This window comes from Centruroides sculpturatus, unplaced genomic scaffold (assembly GCF_000671375.1).
Source record: "Centruroides sculpturatus isolate CEXI.00-Female unplaced genomic scaffold, Cexi_2.0 scaffold73, whole genome shotgun sequence".
In the NCBI taxonomy this organism is placed as follows: domain Eukaryota; kingdom Metazoa; phylum Arthropoda; class Arachnida; order Scorpiones; family Buthidae; genus Centruroides; species Centruroides sculpturatus.
This window is the reverse complement of record NW_019384330.1, coordinates 469,126-487,166: the sequence shown is the minus strand read 5'-3', so window position 1 is coordinate 487,166 and position 18,041 is coordinate 469,126. Positions and strand designations below refer to the sequence as shown.

The 18,041-nt window shown below is 29.6% G+C and overlaps 1 protein-coding gene and 2 long non-coding RNA genes across 5 annotated transcripts in view; 2 read left to right on the top strand and 1 right to left on the bottom strand.

Moving 5' to 3' along the window:
• Window positions 1–13,289, top strand: part of LOC111629621 — a 24,837-nt gene extending 11,548 nt beyond the window's left edge. The window contains exon 4 of the long non-coding RNA XR_002757372.1: window positions 12,382–13,289. This is a non-coding gene — a long non-coding RNA (uncharacterized LOC111629621). The remainder of the gene's footprint in view (window positions 1–12,381) is intronic.
• Window positions 1–16,632, bottom strand: part of LOC111629592 (probable nuclear hormone receptor HR38) — a 20,514-nt gene extending 3,882 nt beyond the window's left edge. Inside the window, exons 1-3 of one of the 3 annotated variants that reach the window (XM_023373506.1) lie at window positions 16,433–16,632; window positions 4,006–4,190; window positions 1,357–2,132 (exon numbers count right to left, since the gene is read on the bottom strand). In XM_023373506.1, coding sequence (XP_023229274.1) covers window positions 1,357–2,132; window positions 4,006–4,029 — 800 coding nt within the window. In that variant the 5' untranslated portion in view covers window positions 4,030–4,190; window positions 16,433–16,632. Of the gene's footprint in view, window positions 1–1,356; window positions 2,133–4,005; window positions 4,191–7,189; window positions 8,108–16,432 lie in introns of those variants that run through there. The other 2 variants (XM_023373498.1, XM_023373500.1) reach the window with 2 other exon arrangements.
• LOC111629616 lies at window positions 10,686–11,816 on the top strand. The gene is made up of 3 exons (XR_002757368.1): window positions 10,686–10,911; window positions 11,435–11,588; window positions 11,667–11,816. It is a non-coding gene; the product is annotated as an uncharacterized LOC111629616 (long non-coding RNA).
• Window positions 16,633–18,041: the final 1,409 nt, after the last annotated feature.

The window sequence follows — 18,041 nt, the reverse complement described above, 5'->3', positions numbered from 1 at the left end:
TTTTTTTTTTTTTTTTTTTTGTTATATTTGGAAATAAATCTTTTGAAACATGACATAGTAAGATCAAATCTCTATTGTTTATATAAAAAATATTAATGAATTATATTTTTAAATTTAAATTATATATATATATAAATGTAGAATTTTTATTAAAATAAAAAGTAATAAAAATATATTAAAATGATACTTTTAAAGCATAAATAAATATACAAATATTTAAAATCTCATTTAATTTACTATTAAAAGAATGAATAAGCAGAAAAAATCTCAAAATGGTCACTAGAAATAGACAGACACAAAGAAATCCCAACCATGAATCATCACATAATTATTCTGGTGACAAAAAACATGTTTTACACTTCTTATTCTATGATTCATATCCTTCATATAAAAGGCACTTATGTATTCATTTGCGAATAATATAAAAATCCTTTCACTTGAAAACATTTATCAAACTGATAAATGTTGTTAAATCCTCCTTTTGATAAATGATTCTTACAATATATTTGTGAAAATATTGTAAAGTATATATAAATTTTCTTAGAATTTATTGTTAAGAATGAAAAAATAAATAAATAAATTACTTTAAAAAAATATAAATAAAATTTGTATAAATTTTTAAATTATTAAAAATAAAAACTGATGTTTATAGTTCATATATTTAAATAGAAAAATATATAATTTTAGGTTTTTTTTCCTCCCTCTTGAAAGAATTTATTCAGCTTGACATTTAAAACGTTTTTATGTATTTTATAGCGAAGAAAATTTAGAAAAAAAAATTTTTTTAATCGTTTACTTGTTGAAAACATCAAAATTCTCTGTTCAACTGATTAAGGGTTCTTGTTAAATTTTTCAAAATTTATTTTCTACAAGAAAATTGGTTTTTAAAAATTTCTTTTATATATTTAAACGCTAATAAAATGTCAAAAGGTTAATAATAATAATATTTTTATTTGTTGAAAATAATAATTTTTAATAGAAATTATTAAATGAAATTTTGTCCTTCGTTATGTGCGTATATAACAGCTTGTAGCTCATATGTTATATAATAGCGAGAGATCCGCAATTTGAATTTATTGAGGAAAAAATACATAACGACGCGACTTAATAATAATTCTGTCGTATTTGCGACCGTTTAAGAGGTACTTTATACAAATTTAAAGAGGAAAATTATCCAATAAATTATTGAAAAATGAAACGAAAACAAGATGCGTCACAGCATAAATAAAATCGTTTCTATCGAAATTTATTTACATTTTCGATTGGAAAATATTCTACAAGAGAGATCGATGACGTATATAATTTAAACGATTGATAATTTAGAGTTGTTAATGAGAAATAAGTAAGAAAAATTACCTTGATTCTGTCGAGAGTGGAGCGGTGATGGTCAAAGATGGCCTCCTCCCTCCTCTAGAAGTCGAAGGAGCCGACAGCGGTGACGTCACTTCCGGAAACGATCCAATCGGCGTAGTAACGGAGGGGGTAGCGGGTAGACTGAAACTACCGCTTTCACCTTGAGAGTAAGTTGCACGTGGGTAAGTTACCTGTTGACCGAAGCTTATATCTTGATAGGAGGGCTTCCTGCTCTGTTCTTGAAACGTCGACGTAAGAAATGACGTTTCGGATATATAAGCCGGCGATTCCGGGCATTCCACTTTGTAAAATTCACTACCAGACGTGGTGCTGAAAGGGGGAAACGGCGATGTCGACGTTTGGGGGAATGCACCCATACTAATCTGGTAAGTGTCACCGCTAACGGGTTCACTCTCTTCGGATCGTACCTCTTTGAATTTGAAGGAAAACACACCCGTGTGAGTAACGTCTCTCCTATAACGCGGTGAATATATCTCTTGGAAACTAGGCAGCGTTGTTGACGTTATTGTTGTTGTTGTTGTACACGCTGCGCTAGTTGATCCCGTGTCCGTGCTGGTTTGTGCCGTTGTCGTCCCAAAATCGGGTGATTGGAACATTTCGGCAAAGCTTGTGCTGCCCTCTGTCGATAAGAACGTTTCGGCAGATATGGCAACGTCCAAAGATGGGAATTTGAATTCTTCAGCAGAAAATGTTTCTTCACCCAATGCTAAACTATATTCCGGCCCTATGATACTCGTCGAAGGAGAGAAAAGCGATGACTGTAATGAAAATAAACATCAATAATCAACTATGCAACTTTATACTTATCAGTAATATATATATTAGTATATAAATATATTCAAGGTAAAAAAGGGTGTATCGTGTATAACGCGCGCCTAAGAATAATGTGTAACATATAAGATAAGGGAGGAATTTTTCATACAAAAACTCCTATAATTTAACTTTTAATTGGGGGGAAATGATTATAAACTCAACTTTTGCACAAGTTAATTTAACACTTGAAAAACTTTAAAAAATAGCAGAAATGAAGAATAAAAAATGACTTCCATAAGTACTGCATAGTTTCGGTAGTTTTTACGTAATTTTCGAGCAAATTCAACTGCAAATAAGTAAATAAAAAGTATTTTAAGTATGAAAATATATCTAAAATTTAATAGAGTACAGGTTAATTGTTATGTGTGCATTGTATATCAACTACGCTCCAAAGTTTCTGATAGTGTATTGGATATACGAGTATTTGCTTTAATAACTCCTAATAAGTCGTCTACGGTGCTGTTTATGCATGTTTAAAAATTTATACATTATGTTATAATACGATAAAAAATATAAAATTTAATTAAGTAAATAAAAATGCTTATAGTTCTTCTTGTTACCTGTTGGTTCATCTTGTAGTTGGGTTTATGTAGTTTATAATGGAGTGAGAGGCATGTTCGCACGAGTTTCTAACTCTTATAGGAGTTTAACAATATGCAAAAAAGTTTCCTGTTTATAAAATATGTTAAAAATAAGTTCAAAAAAAAAATCTATAAAAGTTGTATATTTTAATACATATAAATGCCGTTATACGTATCTATAACGAAGTCTGCTCTACGGCATGACCTTAGAGCTATGATGGAAAACATAATTTACAGGGAAACTCGCCCCTTTTTCTTTAAAGAATAATTCGGTAGATATTTTTAAAAATTATTATTATAGATACATAAATTCCTAATAAATATATCTGTTCAATATTTCTGTTGTATTTAATTTTATAAGCAGTGTTAAATAAGCTTTAATTCCGACAACATTGATAATTTTCTAAAAATTGGAATTCTGATAATTTATCGGATACGTGCTAATTTCATGTGTAATTTCTTGCAGGTACATGGGATATCCGTAGCCTGAAAGGATGGTTCACTGTATTTTTCTTTAAACCCTTATCTTATCGTGTTTTTTAGTTACATTTTCAACTATAATTCAAAGGTTTTCAAGTATAAAAATTAACTTTATCATTGCTTTATTTAATTAAATCTAATAGCAATTATAATTATTCATATCGATTTAGAAAATTTAATGTTGAAAATAATTATTTATAAAAATTAAATTTAGATAAATATATAAATAAATAGCCCTATAAGAAATCAAAGCTTTAGGTAGTCAGTAGAATAAAGAACTGACTAATATTGAGCAATCTGTTAAAGATTTTTTAGTTTATATTCGAAGCTGGTATGTGATATGGTACTGTACTGATCAATAAATAAGTTTTTAAAGTATATATTTAATTATTTAAAGCAAAATAATAATTAAAATGATAAAAATAGGGCTCAAAATAAAACAAACTGCAAATTCATGTAAAAGTTCGATGAATTGGTTCAAGCATTGCATGAAAAATTGCAAACTTTTTAAACATTCTAAATTCTATTGATCAAATATGGGAAGGTTTTTAGCTATAAATAATGTTTTAAACTGTCTTACTATCGCAGTTTTAAAAATTTCGTTAAATTTATAACATTTTAATGATAATTTACTGAAAATTCCGTATATGTGAGAACTGGGTAAGTTTACTTCCCTGTACTTAGTTGTTTGCACTAAATGTTGATAAAATCGAAATATTTAATAAATATATACTTTAAAAACTAGATTTTTAATTACCTCAGTTGGCTGTAAAAGAAGCATGGCGGTTTCGGACTTTTCTTCTTCCTCTTCTTCTTCTATAGTTCCCCTCACTTTGGTGTCTGTAGTTGTAAGTGGTGCAGAAGTTGTAGACGATGTTGTTGATTCGCAGCCCGCACTAGCGGAAGAAGTGGTGGACGGGGGAATTCCGGACAGCTCGATTTCTATATAAAGAAAATCTAGGATCAGTCACATGATCGATCTAATCAGCACATTTCTTGTTAAAACTGACTTATAATCAGTATTCTGTTTACTAAGGAAGTTTCTTTTGATAAGCTGCAATCTTAGGTTTATAAGAAATTTAATTATTCATAAAATTGTTAAATGATTATAAATTTATATTAAGTTATAAATGATTAGAAATATTATAAAAAAAGTAATTAAACTTTATAGTTTTCTTAAGATATGCTTCATACAATCTTGATGGAGTGATCAAAAGGAGAAGGGTCAGATCCAATTGCTAACAGATATATTCATGCAAATAATTAATATACTATAAATGATTATAACTTGATAATTAATTAAATATGCAGAAATGATTCGATATTTGTATATCTTTGACAAAAAAAAATGGCGAAAATTTCTTGTTAAAATGTCATATTATACTCCTTTAAAATAAGGAGAATTTAAGCAGGACTTTTGCCATTAATTTTGATATATCAAATTTACGTATAAAAATGGCTTTTTTAAATGAATCTAAAGCTTATTTTCTATATTTTCTACGTGGAAGATTTTGTTTTCCTAAAGATCAGACTGAGAAATCAGCTCTTGAACATTTAACTTGTAGAAACAAGATTTGATCTTAAGCTGCTTAGTGTAGTAATGTTTGTAATCTATACAACTTTTTTAAGTTACTAAGGGCATAATTATTATATTTTCACTTATTTAGTCTCATTTATGAAGTTAAATAGATCTTCTGTTGAGTGTAGGAGATATCCATAAATTCTTGATGTTTCTATTGAAATTTTTAACGACTTTTACGTATCAAACGGAAAAACTAGCATTAATATTACCGTAAATTATTATTTTTATCATCAATTCAAATTATAAACTTTGAATTTACATGAAAAATAAAATTCGTATAATAAATTTCCCTCGCAAATGATTTAGTTATATAAGCTATTGATCAGAAATCACAAAAAGTTATTTTTTAAAGGTGAATTTAAGCATATGATTTAAATTTTAATGCGTTTTTTATGCACTAAACTTGATATATTCATGGATAAGTTTGTTTGGAATTTTATTGTCGTTTTCTTAATGATGTTAACAACTTTTAAGAAGATACATTGTATGTGGATAGTTATCATTAGTTAGAAAAATTATTTAATAACTATTTTTAATGTTAAATGGTGTTTAACGTTATTAAATTTGCTATTTTATAATCTATTTTCATTTAAAAGTTTCGTAAGTTTCCATTTTGTTTCCGTCATTTCTTATTAAAAATTATTATAAAAATAAATGATTTTAAAGTGTTTTTTTAAATATTCGATTAAAAATAAAGAAAAATTTCGAATATTTTTATTTTTAAAGGCATCTTTAACCTTTTTACAGACCGAAAAGAACTTTTTCGCGAATAACTTTTGCTCCATTAACATTACGAGAAACTATCGAATTATAACGATTGTATTTAACTGTAAAAGTTAACAGAGACGTTAAAAGTTTGTTATTAAGTTTAAAAAAGTCACTTTTAATTCCATAAAAGTGGTTAATACCTCCCTATGTTTCTCCTATACTAGTCACCTATTGGTGATAGTAATTTACCGATGTTTACCTTCCATCAAAATGATGCAAACCGTTTGATTTCCATACTCCTTAATGTTAGTCGTATGTTGTGCGATAGATTATTCGTCACCTATTTACCTGACATAAATAAGTATGCGTATTATAGCCTAACATATCGTTTACTATAAACGCACGCCGCCTTCACGTGACACACGCGTAGTTCGGCCAGCCGCCGCCAGGAGGCGCCAGAAGGCGATTTTTCTCATCCTGCACCCCTACACTGAGCTAGTGTTAGTTTTAAACATTCTCCTTTAGCCGTTATACGTATCTATAACGAAGTCTGCTCTACGGCATGACCTTAGAGCTATGATGGAAAACATAATTTACAGGGAAACTCGCCCCTTTTTCTCCTTAGCTCTAAGGTTATCGTTTTCTAATTTAAAATTACAGATTTTGCTACAGAAATTCGATTTTTTTAAGCCCTATATTACTTCTCTAGCTATAAAATTTATTATTAGAAATGCTAGTTAGTATTATTACGGGATATAAAACACACATCATTAGCCACCCAGAAAAGATTAATTTGAAGATTTTCAGATCGTAACTAACCGCTTTAACTTAGTTAATTATTGATGATTAGTAAATGTATTTTTTTAATAGATCCCATTGCATAGTATTATTTATATTAATTAAAATATATATATATATTTCCTCTGTTCTATCGCTAATTTTTCAAACTTAACGCGCTAAAAATCTATAGATGTTTAGCTTATCTCTAATGCGCTAAAAATAGATTTTTGTAGTTAATAATAGATGTGTAAATCAAGGTGAAGTAATTTGTTTTGCTGGAAAATTCTTTTCTTAGCACAAAATATCGTCAAAGATAAATTTCCGTCGGTTAAATGACGTCAGTAGAAATCTCAGGTAAACGTTCTCTTCGGTCGCTTTCCAACGTCATCCAGTTAGCGGATACAAACGTAATACCTTCCTAAAAGTGGTTAGCGTGCGTCAAGAATAGAACACCAACGTCTGTATCGATTAGAAAAGTCTCTCCTCCTTTGACGTCAAAGCCGCCTGTGACGTCACGCGACACACGTATACATCCCAACCCGGTGACGTCAGCAAAACACGTGCGACTACAGATTCGGTTCAATGGAAGAATCTACTTATAGGAAATTAGCACACGGCGTATTAATATCGTGGTTGTTCATCACACATGCTAGCTTAGACGGAACGAGATTAACGTACGAGTAACCACCCCCCCTTTCCGAAAAGTTCAAAGCAGAGCAACACTTCAGATAAGGAATTTATAAGTTAAAGGGCGAAATAAAATTAAATAAAATAAAAATGTTACGATGTTTAGGGGATCTCTTTTTAAAAAAAGAAGGCGGAAAAAAAATAAAATATACTAAAAATTAAAAATTTGCCTTAAAATACTCACTTTTTCAACCAATTGTTGACAAGTAAAAAGTCCGTCGTTAAAGTAAGCACCACCAAATTTCGTTAACGACATGCGAATTTTTACTGTATTATTACCGAACACCCTCACAAATAAAGCACATCACTGACGTATTGCTCTGCCGTGGACCTGGATAGCACGTGGCTAACACCAACCTGTGGATGCGACCAGTAAATGTGGAGACTTCGGTATAAGCTTGGTGTCCGATGGTACCGTCTGATAACACTGGAGATCGGAAAGATTGCTGACACATAAACTATACATCCGCTACAAGTCTCCGGTCCTCACTCAACTTCACTCTCTGCTTCTATTACATCAAAATACACCGCGTCTGTGTATATATTTCGACCCAAGCTTCTTGTTAACGTATTCCCGGGGAAAAGTGGCTCTCCGTGACGTCAGCAGCCGGCTGTGACGTAAGTCGAAGTCTGTCACACACTCGCCAACCAATCAACTGGTAGTGGTCGCAAACCTCTTAGTCCTATTGGACGGAGCCCGTTTCACGTCATAACCGATATCCATACTCTGTGACGTCACAATGTCAGCAGTCTGTAACCAGGGGCAACGGTATCGATCAAACACGCAAGGGCTCGGCCATATAATTTTGATGTGGCTTGTAAATCAGCTGGTACGGACGACGTGACTGGATTATCATGGGAGGGGCGAAGCTTTCCTTACTTGGTTGCTGGGAACATTCCAGTTGGCACGGGGTTTTACGTCAAGGTGAGAGTCCGGCCCTCTTCTGGAATTTCTGAACTATTCACAACTCGATTATTCAGATGACGGGGAAGGTGTCGATTACCATTTTATGTTATATATATATTTTTTTTTGAACAATTAAAATAAATAATTAGGAATTCAAATAAATGAATTACAACAATGCAATTCCTCTATTAATAATAACAATCGAAGGGGAAATCGTATCAATGATAACAATCGCGTCGTAATAAATGGACTAGGATAACAATAGACAGAAAAGAATAAAAATCGAACTAAAATAATAAAAATTATCGGCCGAAGGATATACATTTTTGAAACTAAACCAGCACCATTTTGACACAACGACTTGCCGTAATTTAATTAAAGAATTGTGCCAACTTTAACGCTGATTTCTCACTTATCCGTGCTAAAATTAAACACATATTCTTTCCGAGGTTGGAAGGAGAGAAGAAAAGAGAGGAAAAAAGTTTAAAAAAAAGGAAAATACCTATACAGATTTAAACGTTCTTTATAAATTAACAAATTATTCATTGTCGAACATCAAAAGTCAGACTTCATTACCAAACGCATTCAGCCTCGCCCCAAATCATGGTCGAAAACCACACCCTCGACCAGGAATATATACCCCAGATCGAACGGTACGATCAATCAATCTTTATAATCTATACCGGAAAATCCATAACTTCGGGACGGGAAATTCCTTGTAGTTAACGTGTATAAGCAATTCAAAAACTGTTGGTACACCTCCTCTACCTGGACAGACAGGTAAATGTATACTGGAGTCGTGCCAAGGTTGTGGCGGAGTACAATAATTCTTAACCTTCACCCAACGGGAGGTTGAGAATCGGGAATAACCCGTGTATGAAGTGATGTTTCTTCGTATTTTCATTAATTCGTAGGTGGAATTACACAAAATAAACGTTAAGTGATTTACAACTAGGAAATCATTTTCGGTTTTTTCATATCCGCAATTCCGGATGTTTAGTCATTTTTTTGAAAATTTCGATAAAAATAAATAAGAAAATAAAATATCGAGAGTAAATTTAAACTTTTTAAACTATTTAAAATATATTTTTAAGTCTTGAAAACAATTATAAAATCCTTATATTTTCATAAATGGCTCCTTCTTGAACCCTTAATGATCTTCCTTTAATTAATCCTTAATTTCTTCCTAATTTATTAACTTTTTTTATAAATTTCCAATCTTTAAAATATTTTTAATAATTTAAATTATTTAAAAAATATTTTAGATTTATATTTATATCTAAATTTCTTTGGAACAGTTACAATTGCTCCTACAGTAATTTGATTCTGTCACGAGTAACAGCCTTTAAACGTAATTTAAATAGTCTTTAAAATTTTTTTAAATAAATTAATTCTGATTAATTTTTTTAATATTAAAATTTTATTTAGTTTTATTTTATTTTTTAAAATTATTTTAAACCCTGTTCTTTACTTTCTCATCTTAGAAACTTTAATATTATTTATATGCATTTCTAAGTAAGAAAATTAAAATTTAATTCCTTAAATTTAATTTTATACCCAGTATTATATTATTTTATAAAATATTAAGTAATAAAAATAAAATTTTATTCACAAACCCCCAAAAATTACGTCTATACACTTATATATTATTATATAAATATGTAAATAAATTTGTAAAAAATATACATGTAATAACTTTTTATATTTATGCAATAAAAAAAAATATTTATAACATCATTAACTTTGTCCAGGACAAATAAAATTAAATATTCTAGAATCTAGACTGAGGAAAAAAAAAAATAAAATAATAATAATAATGCGGTTTTAAATGTGTAATTGTCCTATATAATTTTTGGTAAAGAGACAAAAATGTAGTGGTTACACCTGCAGCAGAGACAAGAAAAGGGAGAAAGGAATTCAGAGCATATTTTGCACAGTGTGATGAATCATATTTATCTGTATGAGTCAAAAACTCTTTGGCTATACTCCTTCAACTATCATAGCAGTTCAACGTACACTATATATATAATCTTAGCATGCGACGGTCGTACTAAAATAGTCATCACTATTTATAAAAACTGTCTGTGGTTATCCTTTTCTCCACATTTGGCTACGGGATCGAATGTGCCAATTCTAGTCGATTGTACAATATTTTTTTTTTCCAACTTACACCTGTTTCAAATGGAAAAAACACCTTAAAACATATTTTTTTTCCTCCCCTTTTTCGATGTAAAAATAGCTTAGAACTTGCGTTTTTCTATAGTTTTAACGCGCTTCGTACTTAAGATAAGACCTAATTCTTCCTACTTACGTAAGCTGTAATGTGGAAGGATGCGTTATTTTAATTAATAAAAATAATTTTAAAAGTTTTTAGAGAGAGAGAGAGAGGGGGGGAGGTGAAATGATTAAAAAATAGATTGCAAAATAATGAAATGCGAGTCAAAAATTTAGATAATGTCTGTAATAGTGACCTGCCCTACTTTCTGAGCTAAGCAATGTAAAGTTTTGAGTAGCAGTCCAGGGTTTGTCAACATATCCACATTAACAATGACGTCAGAACTATAACAGCTGACATTGGATAACTGCAGTGATGACGTAAAGCGGAGAAATCTCTTTACAAAAGAGTGATTGGTGGGATAAACACGTTCGCGATATTTCTGGATCCTGCTCATTATTAGAATCTTTTATAAAAATAAAAATTAAAAAATCACAAGATTAATTATTTAATTTCAAATCTTTTCCAGAGGATAATTCCATCTAATCAAAAATAGCTCTAAACAATCGCCGGAACCTATGGATGAAAGTCATTCAAACTTTTTTCTCCAGCTTAATTTATAAAAATAAAAATTAAAATATCACAAGATTAATTATTTAATTTCAAATCTTTTCCAGTGGAGAATTTCATCTAGGATATAGAAAATCAAATCTTCAGGGATTATCGTGGTACGAATTGGTTCACTGTGATCATTTGAGAGAAGCCCAATCGAAGCATCGACTAAGTAAGTAATTAGTTTTTGTGAGATGAAACCATAAAATTCAATTTAGCTTTGAATCTTTCATTTGTTAGAATAACCTCTAATCTAAATTGCAGCATACAGCGGTCGATATCTTTATTGTTTTAATCATTCTTAGAATGCGATAATAAAAACTTTGTCCGGATAAGTTTAAAGAATAAAAGAGCCCCTGTACAGAATAATAACTGCCTATTTACTGCATCCATTTACTACTCACTGCTATCAGATTATGAACTGGCAGTAAGGATTCTCTCCATCTATTGTGTTGTTATCGCATGTCGAAAGACAGTTTGACTTCCCTTGACCAGAACTAACTCCATCACCTGTTCAGAATACAATCTGTTTCTGTCGGTGTCAGCCGGCGTGAAGATCGTGACGACCTTCACATTTGGTGCTCTGCCAAATATCTATTAATAAATAATTGTTTATTGTATTTTAATTAAAATTCTAAAAATAACAATATCTTTGATACTTTTAATTAATTTTATTGATTTTTATTTTCTCTTAGTTACGCAATCCGAACAAGAGAGATCTTGTATTCTTCTAATAAGATTGGAATCTCAAAGTAGAAAGTGGATTTGGGTTCACGTAGTTTTGCAAGTGAAAGACAGTTCCGATAGTTCGCAACAACCCGTTATTGTTTGCACTAATCAAGTACTCAGGTAAAATATTTAAACTGCAACTGTAATGTTTACAGGATTTTCACAAATAAACAATTAAAAATTTATATTTGTTTTCAGTGAAAGAGAAGCGGCTGTGATGAGGGCCAACAGTTGGCTCTATCAATTTTATTCTCTTCATTCCAAAATGCACTATAGTTTGGCGTACGAAGCCCACGCTACCAGATTGCCTAGTTATTATTCTACGATGATGCCTTATCCTCATCCGACTCCATCTGGAGGTGCCATTCATNAAGAATAAAAATTTATTGTTTATAAATAATTAATTTAATAATTAAAAATATTAATATGATAATGTCGAATAGGAAATGCATTAGGAAATATTCTTTCAGGCTTATAATATTTTTAATTGTAAACTAATTTATGTTAATGTATAAACTTTTGAAAAATTCTCTTTGTTAATTAAAGCATATTTTCAAGGTTGTAAATAATAAATTAAATAGAAAGTATGTTTTGAATTCGAGATATTGTACCAGGGTGAATTTCGCGGAAATATTTTAAAATGCGGAAATCGTTTAAATGTACGGAATTTGCACGAAAAGATATAAAAATTCCTCCCCCTCTACCCCTGTGTTTCATTCTTTTCCTTTATATATTGCTGCTTAGCACGAAAGTGTGACGCGAATTTTAAAAATCGAAAAAAGTAATATGTATAAATATAAATACACACACATACACACATATGTAGATATATATACGGTATATATATAAATAAAGATTGGCATTAAAATAATTTTTTAAATATTTATTCCTATTTATTTATTTAATTCTATAGAAAGGAACATTTTTAGTCCCGGACATGGAAATACTACCTCATTTTGACGTCACCACAAGATGACGTGTAGTAGGGGCTACGGATCAGCAGTAGCTCCATCTGTATCCGTGACATCACGGCCCTCTGACGTCAGTGACGCAGTCATTGACGTCAGAAACGTATGTGCCAGGTGTGGCACAGACGGCTACGTCACCAATGTCCACTACCTTCTTTCCATCTCATTGATGAGCTAATGACATCGTTAAGAATGTAATACGTCATCGAGGTCAGTATGTGTCCTATAAATTTTGTCCTTGTCTTATGTGCAGGATGACAGTCACGTCTGAGGTATAACTTTACCGCTCGGGCATTAACACTTAATACATAATATGCATTAAAAAATATATATGTACAGTATATGCTGTGTGCAGTAAGGGATCAATTATACGTTGTTAATAAATGAATAATTCTATAGTTTACGAAACATGTTACGCATACGAGAATGATATAATGATTAAAGTGTTGCAGATATTTTTGCATGTGACGTAGAAGCGGGCGAGGATCGATAATATATAATATTCGTGAGTGTTGTATTAATTGTTTTGTCTATAATACATGTTACTATACTGTTTACACGAAAAGTTTCCAATCTATACAGTAAATAATAATAATATTTTATCTATATTTACGCTCCTTTACGATATTTTCCCTTATACAAGCAGAAACACTTAAGGAAAGGAAGTCAAACACTTCCTTTCTCACACTTATCTCAATTGTTTCCTATGATATCAATAGTGCAACAGTTTTAAAACCTTTATAACCGGCTTTACACCCTTTAAGACGTGTAAAAAAATTTAAAAAATGGCTTAATTTTTAATTAAAATCATTATAATTTAGCATCTCTTTCAGTTAACAAGAGGAAATATCAATTTTTCTGCGCTAAAAATAGCATTTTATTAATACCGATTTTTTTTCTTTTTTTCTTACTTAGTTTAGCAGTAATGCTATTTTTATCTCCTGCAATTTTTCNAAATAATTATTATAATTAAAAGTAAATAATAATTAAAAATTACTTTCTTAAATTAAATACCGCAAATTATAATTATTCTCCCCCCTAAAAAAATAAAATAGAAGACAGTAAATAATAATAATATTTTATCTATATTTACGCTCCTTTACGATATTTTCCCTTATACAAGCAGAAACACTTAAGGAAAGGAAGTCAAACACTTCCTTTCTCACACTTATCTCAATTGTTTCCTATGATATCAATAGTGCAACAGTTTTAAAACCTTTATAACCGGCTTTACACCCTTTAAGACGTGTAAAAAAATTTAAAAAATGGCTTAATTTTTAATTAAAATCATTATAATTTAGCATCTCTTTCAGTTAACAAGAGGAAATATCAATTTTTCTGCGCTAAAAATAGCATTTTATTAATACCGATTTTTTTTCTTTTTTTCTTACTTAGTTTAGCAGTAATGCTATTTTTATCTCCTGCAATTTTTCTGTATAAAATTGGTCTATTATAGATAAATCATGTTAAACTCAAGAGCCTAATAACGTACCAATTCGAACACGTTCAGAATTAAGAAAGGTGAGAAAAAAAGAAAAAAAAATTATATTGGATAAACTCCAGTAAAATATTCTAATCACCATATTAGGTTAATAAACGTTTTGCTAGTATCAGTTGTCATGACGACGATATCGGAATTATCGACAACAATTTCTGTGACGTCACATAAACTCGTCCTATCTGTTCGGATCACACAGCTTCACTTATTGTCACGATTCTAGAGTTAGAGAATTGCCAATCCCATTATAATTTGTGCCAATAAAATTAATTTTTAAACTTTTAAATATCTGTTTAAATCCACTTTTTTTTAATATTTAAATCTGGTGTGTTTTAAAAAATCGATTTTATGTTAATAGGGCTCAAAACTGTACTCAAATCTCTACAAATCAAGCTCTTTTAGGTGTAAAAAAGTAGCAAAGAGGGTGCTTTTTTTTTGTTTTAAGAAACTCATACAAACACACCTTAAGTGAGTGCCTGCTTCTAGATTTAGATCAGGAAGTGCATTATCAGGTTTTAGTGTGTGTGTGTGTGTGTGAGATATGGATACGTAGGGATGCTGTTGATTGGATCAATTCAACCAGTTTTATTTTATATTATCCTATTTTAAGGGAAGAATACTCGTAAATTTAATTATTATACGAAACAATTTACTAGTTTTAGGTGCCTAAAATCAGAATCAGGACTGCATCGATAGGTTTATATGCCCTAATTAGGATCGTAATTTGTTAATTTAAGTATTAAAAAAGTGAATTTTTTTACGAAGAATAAAAATTTATTGTTTATAAATAATTAATTTAATAATTAAAAATATTAATATGATAATGTCGAATAGGAAATGCATTAGGAAATATTCTTTCAGGAGTACGCCACTAATATAATTTTCTATATTAATAGAAATGCTAACAAATTAAATATTTACAAAGAAAAGATTTTGAAAAGAAAAAAAATTACTCTTCCTCTAAATAGCTACGTCTAAAAAGAAAAAAAAATTACTTCTCTAGTGACTGAGCATCAGGATTTTGATCTGAAAGAGTGTCAGTAAGATTTCTCCATAAAAGATTCGGATAAATTTATTTAAAATCGAAATTAGAACGATGATAATTAATTTACGATATTAAATATTCTAAAATCGTTCATTTAAATAATTAATTAACATTAAGAATATATATATATATATATTCTTAATGTTAATTAATTATTTAAATGAACGATTTTAGAATATTTAATATCGTAAATTAATTATCATCGTTCTAATTTCGATTTTAAATAAATTTATCCGAATCTTTTATGGAGAAATCTTACTGACACTCTTTCAGATCAAAATCCTGATGCTCAGTCACTAGAGAAGTAATTTTTTTTTCTTTTTAGACGTAGCTATTTAGAGGAAGAGTAATTTTTTTTCTTTTCAAAATCTTTTCTTTGTAAATATTTAATTTGTTAGCATTTCTATTAATATAGAAAATTATATTAGTGGCGTACTCCTGAAAGAATATTTCCTAATGCATTTCCTATTCGACATTATCATATTAATATTTTTAATTATTAAATTAATTATTTATAAACAATAAATTTTTATTCTTCGTAAAAAAATTCANATTTTTTTTCCTTGTTCACAACAGGAAAACAAACGGAGTATCTTCCAAACATTTAATTATTTGAAGCGAAAATTTATTTATATTATTTATTAATTTAAAAATAATAATAATTTTTCTCTATTATTATTTTAAAAAATATATGTACATTTCTATAAAAAGAATGGGGAAAAATAGGAAATGGAAGAAGAAGGAAAAAAAATCCCGTTGATTTAAAATAGATCAAGCTATAAATTCAAAGAGAACGCCGGTCACGTGACTGGGAATTCCAACAGCTCGGTCACCTACGTGATGTCATCATAGCCCGGGTAGCCGTGACGTCACGCGAGGAACACATACACTAAAGATAACTAGATCGATCGATAGAGATGTGCACCCGATTCAATGAAATCTCTACAGAAGCGTTAGTAACAAATCTTTGAAAGAATAACGCTTATTACAATTATAACGTCACACCGAACTCATCTGACGTCATAAATAATTATTATAATTAAAAGTAAATAATAATTAAAAATTACTTTCTTAAATTAAATACCGCAAATTATAATTATTCTCCCCCCTAAAAAAATAAAATAGAAGAGGAAAAATATACAAATTAATTTTATTTTGTTATTAGTTTTTCTATGAAAATTAGTAAACTATAAATAACGTCATTTTAAAAAATATGTGTTAATGATAAGCTTATAAAATAATCATGCAATGTTTTGGGTGGATTTTGGGTGTGTTAATGGGAAGTTTTGATAGCTGAAGGTCAATTTTTAATATATTGTTAGTATAGTAGTTATATCGTGATCATTTTTCATTCATGCTTTCTTTCCTTTTCCAATTATTATTATATTTTTTTTCTTTGTTTCCTCCATTTTTCCGTGTTAATACCAGATTTTTTTCTTGCCTTAAAACTTACCTTGACTGTTACTGTAACTGTATCGTACGCTATCCAATTACAATCGTCCATAATTGTTAATAAACTCGCACGTGTATCCATATTAAATGCAGCTTAAAAGTACTAAAGTGGAGCTAAAATACAGAGATAGAGAGAGGGTGAAAGTTGTGCTTCTTGTTCGCTACCGACAGTTGATGTGAAGAACTAATATTTGTTACTCGCAGCTATTTATACCTTTGGCAGTTTGCAAGAAAAGAGACCGAGCGAAAAATAGACCATCTTACCGCATCCATATAAACGTCATCAAGTATGTTGTTACCTAGGTAACTATGTCGTTCTCGACGTAACACCACGTCACCAGTGTGCAGGATAGTGACGTCAAAAGCGAAGTGGGAAAGCACTTTTAGATTTGATGATGTTAAAGAAAGACTAAAGCGGCTAATGTTAGATCTATTATGTCACTATTTTAATGACTAGATACACTAAAAATGGAAATTTATTTACTTTCTTTTGCTAACGGTGTTGGATGTTTACCGTCGATTTTTCCTATCTACGCACGTAAAAGCTAAGGATATTTTTTAATAATGACGTCAGAAATCATTAATAAATTGTGTATAATTTGTTATTTAATTAAATTATTTACTTATAAATTTATAAGTGAATTTTTTTCACCCTTAAAAAATTGTCGCCATTCAATCAAACTTTACAATAAGTGCAACCATTAAAAAATAAACATTATAATTTTAATTAATATAATTAATATATATAACTGCAATATTTAATACGTAATAGTTTTTTAAATTTTTTAAAATATTTTTTCTTTTTTTACAAGTTACGTGACTTTGAGCAGACAGCCAAAAATCGAATGCAGGAATTTGTGTAATTTTATCCACCACTTACGTGATACTTATCACGTGCTGTGACGTACCTGTGACGCATCGTGACGAAGAAAGCGCGAGAAGGAGGGGTCCAAAACCGTCATCACCGTGCGAATATTTAATAGGGCTACGAGTGACCTTCTGCAGATAAACGTAATCGGGTCACGGTCGTCATATGTGTTGCAGATGATACATTATGCAGTCACGTAATCCCTCCAATATTATTTCAGACTTTAATAATAATTATGCAAGTGTGTGTCTGTCTGTATGTGTGTGTGTGCTATAGGAATGTATAAGTGTACTACTATTAAAATAATAAATATTTTGTTGTTACGTGACGTATATTGTTTTTAATGTTTATTTTTATTGCTATAAAAGTTTGTATATATATATATAATCTATATGCAACTAACAATATAAATTTTACTTTTTAATTGGATTACTTAAAAGTTATATTTATAATTTCGTATTTTGTTTAAAATATTCATATTTTTATTAACATAAACCAGAGTTATTAAGCTTATCAATTATTATTTATAATTAATTTGTTTATTTATAAATTAATTGTACATTAATTACTATAAATTGATCATAATATTAATTATAAAACAATATTAATGCGCCGAATTTTGTTGAAAATCGATCAAAATTAAAACAATTTAAGTCATAATTTTTTGCTCAGTTTTATCTAAATTTTAATTATTTTTTAATTTTAAAAAATTAAGGTTTAATTATTTAATTATTAATTATTT